Source organism: Acartia tonsa, chromosome 3 (genome assembly GCF_053477335.1).
Source record: "Acartia tonsa isolate MP-2025a chromosome 3, ASM5347733v1, whole genome shotgun sequence".
Lineage (NCBI taxonomy): Eukaryota > Metazoa > Arthropoda > Copepoda > Calanoida > Acartiidae > Acartia > Acartia tonsa.
In genome coordinates this window covers 49,873,830-49,891,833 of record NC_137262.1, presented here as the reverse complement: position 1 = coordinate 49,891,833, position 18,004 = coordinate 49,873,830, and the positions used below count along the sequence as shown (strand labels likewise).

At 32.4% G+C, this 18,004-nt stretch overlaps 2 protein-coding genes across 2 annotated transcripts in view; one reads left to right on the top strand and one right to left on the bottom strand.

The window, feature by feature from the left end:
• LOC145314502 (alpha-crystallin B chain-like) overlaps window positions 1-18,004 on the top strand; it is a 390,513-nt gene that overhangs the window by 190,421 nt on the left and 182,088 nt on the right. The window lies entirely within an intron of this gene.
• The window catches only part of LOC145314932 (solute carrier family 22 member 7-like), a 111,600-nt gene that overhangs the window by 7,239 nt on the left and 86,357 nt on the right, over window positions 1-18,004 (bottom strand). Inside the window, exon 15 of the mRNA XM_080155008.1 lies at window positions 14,550-14,674. Within this exon, the coding sequence (XP_080011134.1) occupies window positions 14,550-14,674 (125 nt within the window). The remainder of the gene's footprint in view (window positions 1-14,549; window positions 14,675-18,004) is intronic.

Below are 18,004 nucleotides of genomic sequence, written 5' to 3'. Positions count from 1 at the left end.
TTTGCACTAATCTTACACATTAGGATTTTAATTGACTGCCAAAAATGTGCTATTATGAATTAAAAGGAATTGGCGAAAATAGATTAACAAGTACAAATACATTTAATTAGCGAAGCCTATAGAAGTAAATTAATAATTTATAGAGCGTTGAATTAATCTAAAGCTTGATTTCTTTTCACTCAATTTCACTCATTTTAAAGTTTTTGTCCTAAAAATACAAGGGAATGCAAAACTAATTAGTTTATAATTTTCAACTCTGAATGTTTTTTATATTTCTTCAAAATCGACCGATGGAAAACATATTCTTCAGATGAAATATCCTTCCCTGCCCAATGATGCAAAAATGTTGAGCAGAAACCCACAAAAACTTTGACTCATTTACATGACATGAATCTTAGGCCATATTTATTAAATGTCCTACATTAATAGTATTCTGGAATAAGGCCGTCTATTGATATTATGGATGGTAGTATGTTCATATTAAATTACATACTAATACTACTGTAAAAACCAAATATAATACCAAAGAAACCCTTTCTTATTAACTAGCGGCTACGCCCCTAGAGGACTCAGAGGCACTTAAGGTGGGATGTTTTTTAAGATTAAAAAAGGAAAAAAAAATTAAGGGAGTTCATTTTTTTGAGATCGTTAAGATACTTTCCTGGACCTATAGGAAGCTTCACTGTAAAGGAGAACTTTATCGGTTTAGCTGTTAGTGAGATATTTCGCTACATACGATACTATCTTACTAATAAGGTTTGTAAAGGTAATATGTTAATGAAAAAAGACGTTAAATGAATAAGGTCTGCATGTCCTGTCAGGCAAAATTAGTCTGGCACCAAACCCCTTTAATACATTTTGAATCTCCTTTGAGGTTAGCACTCCCTTCCCCGTAGGTAAATGCATTACGTTATCAAATTATCTCAAAACATCCATGCTAGTAAAACAGCAATCGATATATTATTATTTGGATGTTGCACCAAATTTTCATGTTCTCAGATAAATTGATGGTCTCATGTGGCTAAAGTAACGGTACCAACCCCTCCCCTCCCAATGGATGAACGAACTGACCAATAAATGAGGTCAGTATTAGCAAGCTAATTGAAGAAAAATTTTCCCCTGTCAATATATCCACGTGTACTACAAATGTTTGTCTTACCGTTCTAGAGCTTTGCTTTTAAGGATATTATAATCCTTGTTGCAATTCTTCTACGGATATAAAACGGAAGTTAATTCACACCTTCCATGATATCCTTTCAATTTAATAACATTCATAGATGTATTTTTTGCTAATATATATAATTGATACTTTAAACCAGGACACATAGAGCTCTAAAGGGGGAAGGTTAGCAAAAATAAAGCGAACTTACAACAAATTAGAACTATATATAGATAAAACTAGCCTACAGCTCACGTTGTTCGCTGGTCTGTAATGCTCTTAAGAATATTAAATATTCTTACTGGAAAGGTAGAAGTCTAATGCAATTATTAAGGTATAAAATCCGATCAGTTAAGAATTTGTAGAGGGCCCGATCTTTCAGGGTTAAGACAGAAGACTTATTTTATGTTTACTGACCAATGCACGTCTACTCTAAGAATGATATTGTCTGTCGGTCTATTGGTAATGCTCTTAAATAATTTCCCAGCTTTTATCGAAGATATTTTTTTTGTGTACTTACTATGTCTGTCTGTTGTGCAATGTGCACCCTTTTTGCTTTCATTTGCTTTGCCTTTTATTTTTTTTATATTCAAGAGCTTCTATGGTTATGGATGTTGTCATCCTTATCTACCTGTTAAATTTTAGTAGCAAAGTCAATTAATATAAAGTTAAATAATTTTATTCCTCACTTAGTCTGTTGTTCTGTCTATAGTGCTTCGAAAAAAATAAAATTACTGTAAGGGAAATGTTTATTTTCCCTTCTGCTATTTAATATAGAAGGTTGAATTTTTTTTAGACCAATGTACTTCTGTCCGCCTATCCTTCGATCAATCAGTACTGCACATAAACATAATTTTATTTTCTGATATCAAAGACTAATTTGTGTGAAGATTTGTATGACCACTGCACTGATCATCGTTCGTCTGTCTGTCGCTTATACCGCGTTTTCTTCTTTTAGCTTTTAACTTTTGTGTTTTTACTTTTACTATTAGGAACTTTGTTACTTATGGATATTATCATCATTGTTGATGATTTTTAAACTTATAGGATCTTAGGAGATAATGTTCTATATTTATTTTACATCCCAAATGATGATAAACAAAGGTAAGCCTTCTCTTGATTTAAGTTTGGACACTTCTAGTATGTATAGAACTGATGAAACACTGATTAAGTTTTTTCAGTCAACGTGGTTACTAAACTTTGGTTAACAGTGTAATTTACAGTCAAATGTTCCCTCCTTCCCTGAGGAAAAGAAATTTTGGTATTGAAACTATCCTTCTTCCTCTAAATTCATATGGTCCATTAGTCTTTTGGAGACATCATATTTTAATAGCTAAAATATTTGTTTTCTCAGCTGCTATCAAAATTAAATGGCTTAAATTTTTAATCAAGATTATAATGGAACATTTGCAAATTCCGCTGTTATTTAGTAGCGAAGCTTATTTATAATTCAAAATGTCCGTCCGTTCGTCTGATGGCTAGGATTAGGGGGAAATGTGATTTTCTCTCTTCAATTTTTCAATTTAATGCCTGAAAAATTGTGTAAATATTCCCTACATAGCTTGTCAGTGTGAACCTGATTTATTGGTCAGTTCGTTCATCCAGTAAGAGGGAAGGAAATGGGGTAGAAGGGTTGTATAATGTTAATGATCTATTTCTACAGTTGTTCTGTCCATCCGTACGTCCCTAAAAGAAAGTTCTGATTGTTAATTTAGGCATATTAGAATTGTTCTATTGAATTAAAACTTGACAATAAAATTCATGAAACTGTCCTGCAATGAAGTCAAAGTAAATTTTTACCATTGCTTTACATAGTTTCCCCATCACCATGACGTTAGTATGTCCAAATAAAATGACTTGTATTTAAGGTATTAAATGACATATTTACTCAAATTTTTGCTGCAATATAAATATTTTCTCTTTTAAGTGCAGTTACTCTATATTTCTTAATGTTCTTTAGTCTTTAGTAGTTCTTTACGGATTTTGTCACCCTTGTTAATATTTCTCTCTCTCTCTCTCTCTTCCCCCCCCCCCCCTCGTTATATATCTCTCTCTATCCCCTCTCTCTCTCCTTATCTCTCTCTCTCCCCCCGACCTCTGTCTCGTTACTACGACTTTTTAATGTCTTACGTTAGAATATTTGTTTAACTGGGGTATTCCTGTCCAGTTTTTTGTTTAGGAATGAATATTTCTTACCCGAGGGAATAAATGATGGACCAATAGGTCATCATTTATTCACGAGGGTAAGAAATATTCATTCCTAAACAAAAAACTGGACAGGAATATCATTCTCATTTAAACAAAAACTCATTTTTATGCTAGTAAAATGTGGTTTAATTTTGGTTTTTAAATTTCATTTATTTCCCTGTTATAATTTTTCTTTCTTTTAGTAATTAATAAAAATTCTAAAATCTTCCAAAAAAAATTAAAAATCTTCTAAAATCATACCAGGGATATAAATGAGATACCAGGGAAATAAATGAATATTTACATCCACTATTTAAGGGGTTGTTTATATGGGAATGAGTATTCAGTAATTAGTTTATATTTTCACCCAATTTAAAAATACACGATTTAACGTTTTGCTTCCTTTTTTAGAATCATTTATTAAAGATTAAAATCCTAATATTTTTCATTTCAAATTTTCGTCCTGAAAGGGTTAAAACATTTAGTTCAATATCTGAACACATTTACGGGAGTGTCGCACGGATCAATTCATTTTAAAACTAAGTTTTCTAAGATATACTATTTTTAAAATTTAAGTTTTCTGCTTTAAGAATAGAAATCAAATACTTTAATGTTATTTGAATAGCAACATGAATTTAAAAAACTGAATTTATGATGCAAAAAGTAGAATAATGGGTATTAACGTTCTGGTCAGTGAGAGTTTAATAGGGATTATTGAAGCACTATGAGTTTTTAACACTATATGCTTGGAAGACTCGAGCTTGATTATAGACGTTTATTTCCTATATAGATCTGTCATGGATCTTGATGCAATAAAGCAGGCCGTTTTATACATGTTAAAAATTGGAAGATTTCATTAAATAAAAGTTGTCTCAAATATAGGTATTAAATAATAAATCTATAATACAAAGTAGAATGATGTCTGTCCGACCGTCTGTCTGTCCGTCTGTCCCTTAAGATCTCGGTAACCACTGAACCGATCGGATTCTACTCTTCAGGGAATATACCTACTGGTCCTTTGGTGGTTTTAGGCTATTTTCCAGGGGGGTGGGACACCCCAACCCCCAACCCCCCCCCAAAAAAAAAAAAATCCCCCCGCCATTTCTTTTTAATTCTTTAAAATAGTGGTGGAGTGGGGGATCTCCAGGTAATAAAAGATGTAATTATACCTCTTGTGGCAAAGCCCCTAGACATAGGCGTCCAAGCTTTTTTATTTGGGGGGGGGGGAAATTTTGAAAATAAAAATTTTGGGGGTGCCTACGGCACCTCCAAGCTCATTTTGGGTGGGGTAATCTTTATTTTATAGAGACATTTTTTTTATTTGGGGGGGGGGGGGGGTAAAAATTGAAAACCCAACATTTTGGGGGGGTAATCACCCCATTACCCCCCCCCTTGGACGTCTATGCCCCTAGAGGCTAGGGGCGAAGCCGCTAGTATAAATATATATGGATAAAGAATAGATGTCGATATCATGACAGGGGAAAAATTGTTGTCAATTTAGGTTTCTAATATAGACGTCACTTTTTGGTCAGTTCGTTCATTTAGAAGGAGGAGATGAGATGTTTTTTTAGCCAACTTTCACTTCATTAGAGTATATGATAATCTGGTGTAAGATCAAAGTAATAATAAATTAATTAGTATCTTGGAAGAGACAATGATATAATATAACTTAATTTACTTTGACATTTACCATTATAAGTGCCAAAAATGAAATATTTAAAAATATCCATACTTCCTTTGATATAGAGCCCTTAGAGGCTAGGGACGCAATTATTATTCTAATTAGGAGAATATGCTAAAAATAATACATTTGGTTGCAGCGAAGTTTTTTAAATTAAAGAAATGTAGCCAAAGAATAGGTATTTCTCGCATCGTATTATAAACGGCTTTCCGCGGATATAGAAAGTACAATTTTGAGATTAAAACTAGTTTTGTTTAGCCCCGAGGTGCCGAAGGCACCGGCTAAAAAAACTGGTTTTAATCTTATGATTGTACATTTCTATATTCGTAGAAAGCTGGATATAATACAATGCTAGACATAGTTTTTTCGTATGGATGAGAACCGGTTCCTATCCACCGGATTCGAATGAATACGAGAAAACATTTTCCTCGTGTGTATTATCCCCCGTTCCTTGCACTAAATTAAATAGAATTAATAAGGAAGTGCCTTTAGCTTTTTGTTCTTTATTGAAATTTGGAAGATTTTAATTTTTAAAATGTATAGTTTAGTCTAAATATACTAATATACTACATTCATCATAGAATAAGGAAAAGTAGAAGACGCAAAAAAGAAATTTTATATCAAATATAGAATAAAGAATAGTTGCTAAATGTATAAGTTGGTGTGTCAAATAAGATCTCATAAACCAATAGCGAGATTGGTCTGCAATTTTTACGTATGCTTCTTTCATTTCTTTTACAAAGTTTAAATTTATATTAATTTTTCTATAAAAAAATAGAGAGGGATACTTTCAGAAGATGATTAAAGTATCTCTACTAGATCTTTTCATGAAAATACCCTTTTTCGAATTTCAATCTTCTGCTAACCTAAAAAGTTACTTTAGGGGCCTAGAAATATATGTACAAAATTTCAGCTCTCTATCTCTACTGGCGACCTAGCGCCAGGCATGTAAAATATCAACAGATAACGGTAGCACGGCGGTTTTAACAATATCTCAGTAATGTGCAGGTTTTCAGCTCTTCTGCATATTTCAATTTAAACACATAAGGCCAAAGATATTATATCCAAAAAATCTTTTGTCAAAGTCTACTCTAGACCTAGCGCCAGTCAGTTTTCTAAAATCATGCATTTTATACCTGTGAAAAATGAAATCGCCAGCGCTAGGTGTAGAGTAGACTTTGACAAAAGATTTTTGGGATATCATATCTTAGGCCTTATGTGTTTAAGTTGAAATATGCAGAACACCTAAATTCACCTTCCAAGCCATTCTCTAAGCATTTTAATTTTTTTTTTGAAATAACGGGATTTCAAAACTGCCTTTTGAAAAGGCCTAAAAAATATCTTTTTTTGTCCCTTTTTTCACTGTATATAGTTACAACTTATTAAGATATTATTTTCAGGTAAAAAAAATTGGCGCTTCCAGCACCAAAACCGGCAAAAACAGGCAGTTAAACTTCTGAACCCCTACTTAACCCCCTGACAGACCCCCCCTCTATCTCGGCTCCTGTTACAGATAGAGACGTAAAACTTTTTTCTGGTTGTTCATGTGTATTTTTAGAGAATTACTTTTTCTAGTCATAGCAGTCAGACCGCTCCTTATCCGCTTTTTAGCGGCCAGCCCCTAAATATTAAAATAGTTGTAGAGCGGCCAATTTTAAAGCTAAGAAAACCAAATTTTATGACAAACTATTATTTTTTATAATAAAAAAATACCTTTTCTGACCATTGCCGAAAAACGACAAATAACGGAAACCGCCAATTTAAAACGGCGGTTGGCGGCGCTAAATAATATTTTTATATGTTTATAGTTACAACTTATTAAGATATTTTTCTCAGTTAAAAAAAAATTGGCGCTTCCAGCACCCAAACCGGCAAAAACAGGCAGTTAAACTTCTGTATCCCTACTTAACCCCATAACAGACCCCCCCTCTATCTCAGCTCCTGTTTCAGATAGAGACGTAAAACTTTTTTCTGTTGGTTCATGTGTATTTTTAGAGAAAATTACTTTTTCTAGTCATAGCGGTCAGACTGCTCCTTATCCGCTTTTTAGCAGCCAGCCGCTAAATATTAAAAAAGCTGTAGAGCGGCCAATTTTAAAGCTAGGAAAACCAAATTTTATGACGAGCAATTATTTTTCATAACAAAAAAAATGCTTTATCTGACCATCGCCAAAAAACAACAAATAACGGAAACCGCCAATTTCGGCGGTTAAACGGCGGTTGGCGGCGCCAATTAATATTTTTATCTGTTTATGATCACAATAAAAGACTACATACAAAAATTGGCTGATTAAGGTCCTGAAAGGGGCAACACAGTTGATTGTTCAAACTAATGTAATAGATTTTTATTTTAGTCAGATGCCAGACGCAGACAATTAAAAAATATAACATTTAGAAATATTATCAATTTGTCTACAAAGGGTTAACAACAAAATCAAAATATAAAAATCTAATTATTAAAAACATCAAGATGATCTTTTCCATCCTATTACATATTATCTTTCTTATTTTCCTTTTCAAATGCAAGATGTATTTTCAAAATTTAACTGTTCATAGAAAATTCTGGATCATGGAAAGAAAACGAAGTTAGATTCTTATGTGCTAGTATGCATAATGACTTTAGAAATGTCTTCTGATTTTAGTTGAAAGGTGGATACGATAAGGGAAGGACCTATTTTTATAGTATCCAACAAAAAAAAGTTTATAATCAGTGATAGTGAGAAAAATTGTGTCTATGGTTGTCTTTATATAAACTTTTGTAAAATATTTAATATTGATATAGTGTAAAAAATAATTGTAGTAATATTACCATTCTCCCTTTCAAGGACGTCCAATGTGTTTATTAGGTGGGGGGGGGGGGGGGAGGATATTTTCATTTAGGGGGGATAACAGGATGTCTGTTTTTATGTCTCTCTGTTTGTACTGAAGGATCTCACTAACTGCTGAACTGATATGGTTCCCCATACCAGGGTAGCTTCTCTTAGGTCCTGGGAAGGTTTATAACTAATTTGGGGTAGGGTAACACCACCTTCCCAAGAACTAGGAAGAATCTAGGAATCAATCTGATTGGACACCCAAAAAGTGTAGAAAAGTATGAAAAAATATATATGATTGATCACATGGTACCGTCTGAATAAGTTTTGACAAATAAAATAAACAAGGATGACAACATCCATAAGTAGCGAAGCACAAAAAATTGTGGATGGGAATACGTAGAGGTTGATTTAAAGTGTATTTATTAAAATCAAGAATAGATTTATTGGAGAAAATAAACACGAAACCTTGTTTTATTTTGTATGATGAAGACGGTTAAAGTAAATTACATACTAGATGCACATAACAATGGGGGAAAAAAATTTGAAACTGTTAATGCAAAAAAGTTTTAAAATTGGACCAAAAATACCAAAGATATGGGGAAATATGTCAAACATATAAAAATAGCCAAAAACCTGCTAAAAGGCAGTTTGGCCGCCATTGTTTCTTTTCTTAAAACACCAGAAATTTAATGTTAATATCTTTAACTGAAAAATGTTTGAAAATTGGACTATAAACACCAAAGATATGGGTAAAAATGTGATAAATACAAAAATAGCCAAAAACCTGCAAAAAGGCAGTCTGACAGTCATTGTTGTTTTCTTCAAACGACAGGAAATTTAATTTTGATATCTTTAACTGAAAAAATTTCGAAAATCGGACCATAAACACCAAAGATATGGGGAAAAATGTGAAAAAATATAAAAATAGCCAAAAACCTGCAAAAAGGCAGTCTGACCGTCATTGTTGTTTTCTTCAAATGACGGGAAATTTAATTTTAATATCTTTAACTGACAAAATTTTGAAAATCGGACCATAAACACCAAAGATATGGGGAAAATTTGGAAAATATAAAAAATAGCCTAAAACCTGCTAAAAAGCAGTCCGACCGCCATTGATGTTTTATAGTTAATTGTGCTCCTTAATGATGGGAATGTTGTCAAAAAATTTCAGCTCTCTATCTTTTATAGGAGCCGAGAAAATCACGTTTCCCCCAATTCATTAATTACGGACAGACGGACGGACAGACGGACGGACATTGTGATTTATAGAGTAGCTTCGCTACTAAAAATGAGGGACAACAAAAACTTATGTAGTACAATAAAAAAATATGGATCAACAAAATGTGTATAAATGAGAGTTTATTAAAAAACAAGGACCAATAGAGATGATTTCTTAAACTTAAGCTTTTAATGATATAAAGTAACTTTGGGTTGAGAAGTCACCCCCCTGTTGTCAACCCCTAGCCCTCCGGGGATCAAAAACTTATAAAAATGAACCTAACCTTAATTTTCTTAGAAACCATTTGATCAATAGAAATGATTGCTTAAACTTAAGCTATTATGCTAATAAACTAACTTTTAGTTTGGAAGTCAACCCCATACTGCCAACCCCTAGCCCTCCGGGGCTCAAAAAAACCCTAAAAATGAACCTAACCTTAATTTTCTCACAAACAATTTGATCAATATAGATGAATGCTTAAACTTAAGCTATTATGCTAATAAACTAATTTTTAGTTTAGAAGTCACCCCCCTTCAGCCAACCCCTAGCCCTCCGGGGCTCAAAAAACTCTAAAAATGAACCTAACCTTAATTTTCTCAGGAACCATTTGATCAATAGAGATTGTTTCTTAAACTTAAGCTTTTATGCTTAAAAACTAACTTTTACTTTTAAGTCACCACCTTGCTGCCAACCCCTAGTCTTCTGGGGCTCAAAAAACCCTAAAAATGAACCTAACCTTAATTTTCTCAGAAATTATTTGTTGAATATAGATCATTGCTTGAACTTAGGCTATAATGCTAATAAACTAACTTTTAGTTAAGAAGTCAACCCCCTGACGCCAACCCCTAGCCCTCCGGGGCTCAAAAAACCCTAAAAATGAACCTAACCTTAATTTTCTCAGGAACCATTTGATCAATAGAGATTGTTTCTTAAACTTGAGCTTTTATGGTTATAAACTAATTTTTGATTTAGAAGTCACCCCCCTGCCGCCAACCCTTAGCTCTCCAGGGTTCAAAAACCCTAAAAATGAACCTAACCTTAATTTATCTCATAAATTATTTGATCAATAGAGATGATTTTTTTTTAAATTTAAGATTTCATGCTTATAAACTAACTTTTAGTTTAAGAGTTACAAGTAAACAAGTAACCACATTATTAAAAGTTAAGATATTTTGGACTGAAGCTGTATGTGTATTTTATTTGGTGACTTCTAAACTAAAAATTAGTTTATGAGCATAATAGCTTAAAGGACGCCTGCAAAAAATACGACGCTTTAACTGCTGAATGACTGCCACAAGTAGACCCAATACCCCAAATTTAAAGCCTTTAGCTTCAATAACAAAAAAGTTCTAGGCATTTCAAAATAGCATTTTATGTACAATGAAAATTTTGAAAGATTTACAATGCTCATAAAAGAAAAAACAATATTAAATTACGTCGCCTAGACACAAAATTATAACCTTATCTTTGTCAGAAATTTAGATTGCCGGTAACTGATTACATTTTTACAATAAAAACACCACATAGTCAAAATTTATGAAAAAAATTCAATTTATATTGCCAGGACCTAAGAGAAGCTACCCTGTTATGGGGAACCATATCAGTTCAGCAGTTAGTGAGATCCTTCAGTACAAACAGAGAGACATAAAAACAGACATCCTGTTATCCCCCCTAAATGAAAATATCCTCCCCCCCCCCCCTGCCTAATAAACACATTGGATGTCCTTGAAAGGGAGAATGGTAATATTACTACAATTATTTTTTACACTATATCAATATTAAATATTTTACAAAAGTTTATATAAAGACAACCATAGACACAATTTTTCTCACTATCACTGATTATAAACTTTTTTTTGTTGGATACTATAAAAATAGGTCCTTCCCTTATCGTATCCACCTTTCAACTAAAATCAGAATACATTTCTAAAGTCATTTTATGCATACTAGCACATAAGAATCTAACTTCGTTTTCTTTCCATGATCCAGAATTTTCTATGAACAGTTAAATTTTGAAAATACATCTTGCATTTGAAAAGGATAATAAGAAAGATAATATGTAATAGGATGGAAAAGATCATCTTGATGTTTTTAATAATTAGATTTTTATATTTTGATTTTGTTGTTAACCCTTTGTAGACAAATTGATAATATTTCTAAATGTTATTTTTTTTTTATTGTCTGCGTCTGGCATCTGACTAAAATAAAAATCTATTACATTAGTTTGAACAATTAACTGTGTTGCCCCTTTCCGGACCTTAATCAGCCATTTTTTGTATGTAGTCTTTTATTGTGATCATAAACAGATAAAAATATTAATTGGCGCCGCCAACCGCCGTTTAACCGCCGGAATTGGTGGTTTCCGTTATTTGTCGTTTTTTGGCGATGGTCAGAAAAAGCATTTTTTTTGTTATGAAAAATAATTGCTCGTCATAAAATTTGGTTTTCCTAGCTTTAAAATTGGCCGCTCTACAGCTTTTTTAATATTTAGCGGCTGGCTGCTAAAAAGCAGATAAGGAGCACTCTGACTGCTATGACTAGAAAAAGTAATTTTCTCTAAAAATACACATGAACCAACAGAAAAAAGTTTTACGTCTCTATCTGTAACAGGAGCCAAGATAGAGGGGGGGTCTGTTATGGGGTTAAGTAGGGATACAGAAGTTTAACTGCCTGTTTTTGCCGGTTTGGGTGCTGGAAGTGCCAATTGTTTTTTTAACTGAGAATAATATCTTAATAAGTTGTAACTATAAACATATAAAAATATTATTTAGCGCCGCCAACCGCCGTTTTAAATTGGCGGTTTCCGTTATTTGTCGTTTTTCGGCGATGGTCAGAAAAGGTATATTTTTATTATAAAAAATAATAGTTTGTCATAAAATTTGGTTTTCTTAGCTTTAAAATTGGCTGCTCTACAGCTGTTTTAATATTTAGGGGCTGGCTGCTTAAAAGCGGATAAGGAGCGGTCTGACCGCTATGACTAGAAAAAGTAATTCTCTAAAAATACACATGAACAACCAGAAAAAAGTTTTACATCTCTATCTGTAACAGGAGCCGAGATAGAGGGGGGGTCTGTCAGGGGGTTAAGTAGGGGTTCAGAAGTTTAACTGCCTGTTTTTGCCGGTTTTGGTGCTGGAAGCGCCAATTTTTTTTACCTGAAAATAATATCTTAATAAGTTGTAACTATATACAGTGAAAAAAGGGACAAAAAAAGATATTTTTTAGGCCTTTTCAAAAGGCAGTTTTGAAATCCCGTTAATTCAAAAAAAAAATTAAAATGCTTAGAGAATGGCTTGGAAGGTGAATTTAGGTGTTCTGCATATTTCAACTTAAACACATAAGGCCTAAGATATGATATCCCAAAAATCTTTTGTCAAAGTCTACTCTACACCTAGCGCTGGTGATTTCATTTTTCACAGGTATAAAATGCATGATTTTAGAAAACTGACTGGCGCTAGGTCTAGAGTAGACTTTGACAAAAGATTTTTTGGATATAATATCTTTGGCCTTATGTGTTTAAATTGAAATATGCAGAAGAGCTGAAAACCTGCACATTACTGAGATATTGTTAAAACCGCCGTGCTACCGTTATCTGTTGATATTTTACATGCCTGGCGCTAGGTCGCCAGTAGAGATAGAGAGCTGAAATTTTGTACATATATTTCTAGGCCCCTAAAGTAACTTTTTAGGTTAGCAGAAGATTGAAATTCGAAAAAGGGTATTTTCATGAAAAGATCTAATCTCCACAGATTTTGACATCATACGATAGAATAACCAATGAGAGGCCAGCATAAATTTTACCATTGGTCAATTACAGTGTATACTGGCCTCTCATTGGCTATTCTATTGTATGACGTCATAATCTTTGGAGGGACTCTAATCATCGTCATGCTTTCCAGGTGACCGAAAGCTGAATCTAAGTTTTGACTTTGCAACCATTGGAGCTACAGTAGACCAACCTTGGATGTTAAGGTGTCTGGAAAATTATTGGAATAACAAAGAGAGAAAACTCTAAAGGACTAAGAGAATATCTCTTACCCAGCTGCCATCAGACAACTTCTAAAAGTTTTGTGAGTGAGATTATTTGCTGTTCCCTTTTTTTCTATTTTGTAATTAACAATGTCTGTCTGTCTAGTTCAGTTCATAATTGATTAGTGCTAAACTCAAAATTAATTTAAGATGAGCTTTAGCAGCATGTCAGGAATACAGGAATAGGTGAGTCTACATAATTAAATCTAAATTGTACAAGTAGTTGATTATATTGAAAATTAAGTCAAGTTAACTAAATGATCCTTATTAATTAATCCTTACATAAAAGTAACACGATGCCTGTCTGTTTATCTGTTTGTCTGTCTGTATCGAAACATCTTACTAACCGCTGAACCTGGGAAGGTTAACAAATTTTTATCAACCCAAGAAAAAATGAGACTCCCCCTACCCCAATAAAATTTTTTTTTAACTTTTCCCTTTTAGATCTAAAATTTCAAATATTAGGTCCGACTTGCTTTGAACTTTTATTAAATTGGTCACTTGGAAGGACTCTTTTATTTTATTGACCTACCCCTGTATTCCTTACAATAGATAAGTATATTGTATATTATGTAACTAAGTCAGTTTAAGTCAGAGTTAATTACCCAAAACCAAAATTGATTTTTGTAGAAGAAAAACTACTCTACAAAGTCGGTAAAAAGTAATTTATCGAAAAATTAAAGGTCTTATTATAACCAGGGATTTAAAAAGATAAGATAATGACCGATAATTGATGTACATCTCCAATATTAATACACAAAATTACCCCTTCTGTAGATTACAATTAGTAGCTGGACACTCAACTTTATATACCAACTAATCTAAATTCATGTAAAAAAAACAGCCTCTCTCTCTCAGTATAAAAACACATTTATTCCATGTAAAAGAGATATAACTTGGGTTCTTTATGGATTTTTCATGGTCTTTTTGTAAAAATGATTTTTTGGATAATATTGTCCTTGTTGCAATAGATTAATGAAAAATCTTTTAGTTTATTATTTTGACCTTAGTCCAAAATGGTCTGTGGTCATAATGTTATTTTAAATAACCCAAATTGAAGCTAATGCCATTTTGGTCAGTAATGTTCTTTTAATGACTCAAATTATACTTTTTGTTTGAAGTTTGATAAATATTGTATTAGCATGTATCGCAAAACTAAACATAACTTTTTAGTTTTTACAGTTTGTCAATATGTTGCTTTTACACATAAATTGCTTAAGTTCATGCTTTTAAATACAAACCCAATAAATAAAATATTAATAGTGTTGACTAAAAAAGAAATTTAAAGTATATTTTTCAAATTGCCAAGGTCGCAAAACTATTGTGACAGACACACATATTGGCAGTTAAAAATGAAAAAATAAAACCTAATTCAACAATCTAACATGTAAAAAGATGTTTAGATTATTTTGACAGTAATTTTTCACCACTCCTCTACCTTTCAAAAGCTACTCAGTCTTACCTGGAAACGTCACGCCAGTCACCAGATTCTCTGCTGACAATCAAACCATCAACACACACAAATTCTGGACACTTGCCATAACCAATGTCCAGGCTTTCTGACGATCCTTGTCTCTCCTTCATTCCCTAAAAAATCAATAAAAAAATCTATGAAAAATACACTTCCATATATTATGGACAGAAAAGTGGTCTAAAAAGTCATAAATAAAAAGGCCTAAAATCATCCATGGACCAATGTGATGCTTTCCTGAGAGGAAACTTAATCAGTATAGTAGTTATTGAAATCGTAAGCTTCAGACAAATTAAACCATACTACTTAATATCATAGGGTTTTGTTTGGTATTAAAAATGTCACAATAAGTTAATTTGAATGGGTTCATATTATGTCAGGAATGTTTATGATAATCCTTGGTCGGGTTTAGGCTAATAATGCATATTAATTAAAAACGCCATTGTTCTATCCTTCCCCATTAAGTCATACAAGAAGATATTAAAATTGTAAATTGTACTTGCACTTCCCTCATATAAATCCTGAATATCCTTAAAATATTTAATTATACTGTAAAAATTATATTCAATAATATTCCATTTTCTTCCTTGAAATTGAAAGCTTGAAAGTGTTTTAAAATATTATTCATAGCATCTCTAAGCTGAAGTGTTGCATTATAAAAGTAAAGCTTCATTTTGTACCTTTGCAAGATCTATTATAGTTTGAGGAGGCTTGGTCAATTAAAAAAGGCTGAGGGATACCCCCTCTTTCCAATCCTTAAAAACACCTTCTTTTTTAGACCAAAATAAAAAAAAGTTTAGTGCTTCAGACAATAATTAAAATTGACATAGTCCCATGTATATTGTCATTTTTAAGAGTGTCCCTCAATTACTTAAATGGCGGAAATAGTTAAAACCACAGTCTCCCCAACCCAACTATCCGTGTTGAACTTGGAAGTTTTATGCTGACATACACTTATACACTATTGTCGACCTTAAAACATTGAACGGAGAAAGTCATTGTATACACACTTTTATGTTATTCCAACGCCTTTCTCAAGAAGTATAATTCATTTATAATGACAAAATGTCATATTTTGTTGATATATCTACAGCAAAAAAGATTAATAGAGCTATAGCTATTCATGTGTTAATTATAACTCATAAATTGCGGGGGAGGGGTGGGGATAGGACACCCATTAATTTTAATGATGTATTGCTCAGCTGCACATATATAGTTAGATTCAATTATTTATTCTTAGCTTAGTACATATATGTTTGGAATCATTTTCTTTTTTAAAAAATCTTAAATGTTTCCTAGATTTTTAAAGAATAATCGGTCCAGTCGTTTAGATTACCCAGGGATCTAAAGAGATAAGCCAATTGTACAACCCATATGATTATACAAAAAAAATTACCCCTTCTATAGGTTACAATTAGTGGTTGAAACGTTTGGACACTCAACTTGATTTCCCAACCACAATTTAAAGTTGTAGAGACAACGAATAAGAAAACTATACAACTTTTGGGACTAGTGTAATAAACAGCCTCCTACCTCCCTGTATACAAAGGCACTTATTTCAATCCAGAGAATACCATCCATGCTTTGGGAAAAATAAATGCATATAATTGTTATTGACAAGGAAAGCTATACATGCTAACAGATGAACTGAATTTTAGTTTCCGAAAGTGTGCGTAGCTTCCGCATCCTATCTCAATATTTGCTACTAGCTAAAAAAGCTTCACACTTTAAAAAAATCAAAATTTGAAAAATTTAAATTTTTTAATGTATAAATCGTTTATACATCAAATCGCTTTTCCATTTGACCGGAGTCGCTGAAAATAGGGTCTGCAATAATTGGGTTATCTGCTGTACACTTTAGGAAACTAGGGCTCGAATAGGAAATCCATTTTCAGCTGAGTTTCCTAGTTTCCTAAAGTGTACAGCAGATAACCCAATTATTGCAGACCCTATTTTCAGCGACTCCGGTCAAATGGAAAAGCGATTTAATGTATAAACGATTTATACATTATAAATTAAAAAATTAAAATTTTTCAAATTTTGATTTTTTTTAAGTTTGAAGCTTTTTTAGCTAGTAGCAAATATTGAGATAGGACGCGAAAACTACGCACACTTTCGGAAACTAAAATTCAGTTCATCCATTTTCAGCTGATCTGCTAACAGGGATACAGGGACAGTAGTCAGATATTTAAACCCTGTCAAAATTGCATCTCAAAATTCTACCTTTAGCAGCTAATTAGAAGATTTGGTTGTTTAATTTTTCTAACTCAATTCACAATTATAATCTACAATTGTCCCTTCCTTACCATGCAAAGCTAACATATAATTATACTCCTTTAACTTTAAAAGTTTAATTACTCATAATTTCTATCTTTTCAATATATACATAAATAATTTTAGCTTAACCCACAGATCAGATAAAAACCTGCCAACGTTGACAACTTATTACTTACATAAGAGTTAAAAATGCCAGATGTTAAAGTTTACATAATGACCAGCATTAAGCCATTAAAGTAAAAGCATAGAGAGGGCATGAGCTATATGTAAATTTGTCCACAAGCGTAGACCCTGTCCCGATTTTGTATTGGGTCTATGAAATCAGCTAATAGCGTCGTAAATATAGACACAGCTGAGTCCCTACAAAAAAAACTGAAAGCAATTCCGTAGCAGATGAAAAGGATGAAAACACTTAGACCAGGTAGTTGTCTGGATTATACATCTATAATTATACAATTACTATTGAGCCTTACTGCAAATAAATCACATTCCTCTAACATTACCCTAATGATAATCTATTATTTTTCTAAAACCTTTAGTATCCTAAGATTTTGTTTTAAGTTCCTGACTAGTGCATTATCCTAAGGCCCACCCCTTTTCATTATACATGCAATTTATCTACATTTTCTTAGTATACAGTAATGATAGTGTAGGCTTAATCGCTATATCAATATCTTTTTTTGTGGAATGTTAAAGTAAAGTTAAGATCTCGCTAGCCACTCAAGCGATGAGTCTAGCTTTTTAGAAAAGCTTAATTTAGATCCTGGAATGGTATTGTACGTAATTTATTTTCCTTCCTCACCATTTAATGACAGAGCACCTGAATGCTAGAGGCGCTATCTATACTGTATATAAACAAAAATAATTATGATTATAAAATGATCAGCATTAAAACTTAATAAAAACTGTAAAAAAATAATAAAAGAAAGGATAGTTAATTATTGCAAAAGTTATCAAGAAATTTAGTTCCTTAAGATGGACACAGTAAAACTATACATTGTATTCTTATTTTCGATATTATTGATGGTCTTGGCTGACATAATATCGCTATAAGCTGGAATTTGCATAATATTAACAACAATGCTTAGAAGAACATTAAGAAGTAATATGATTTTTTCAGGGATTTTTTCAATATACCCTAGCTGTATTTCTAGTTATAATTCCTTTGT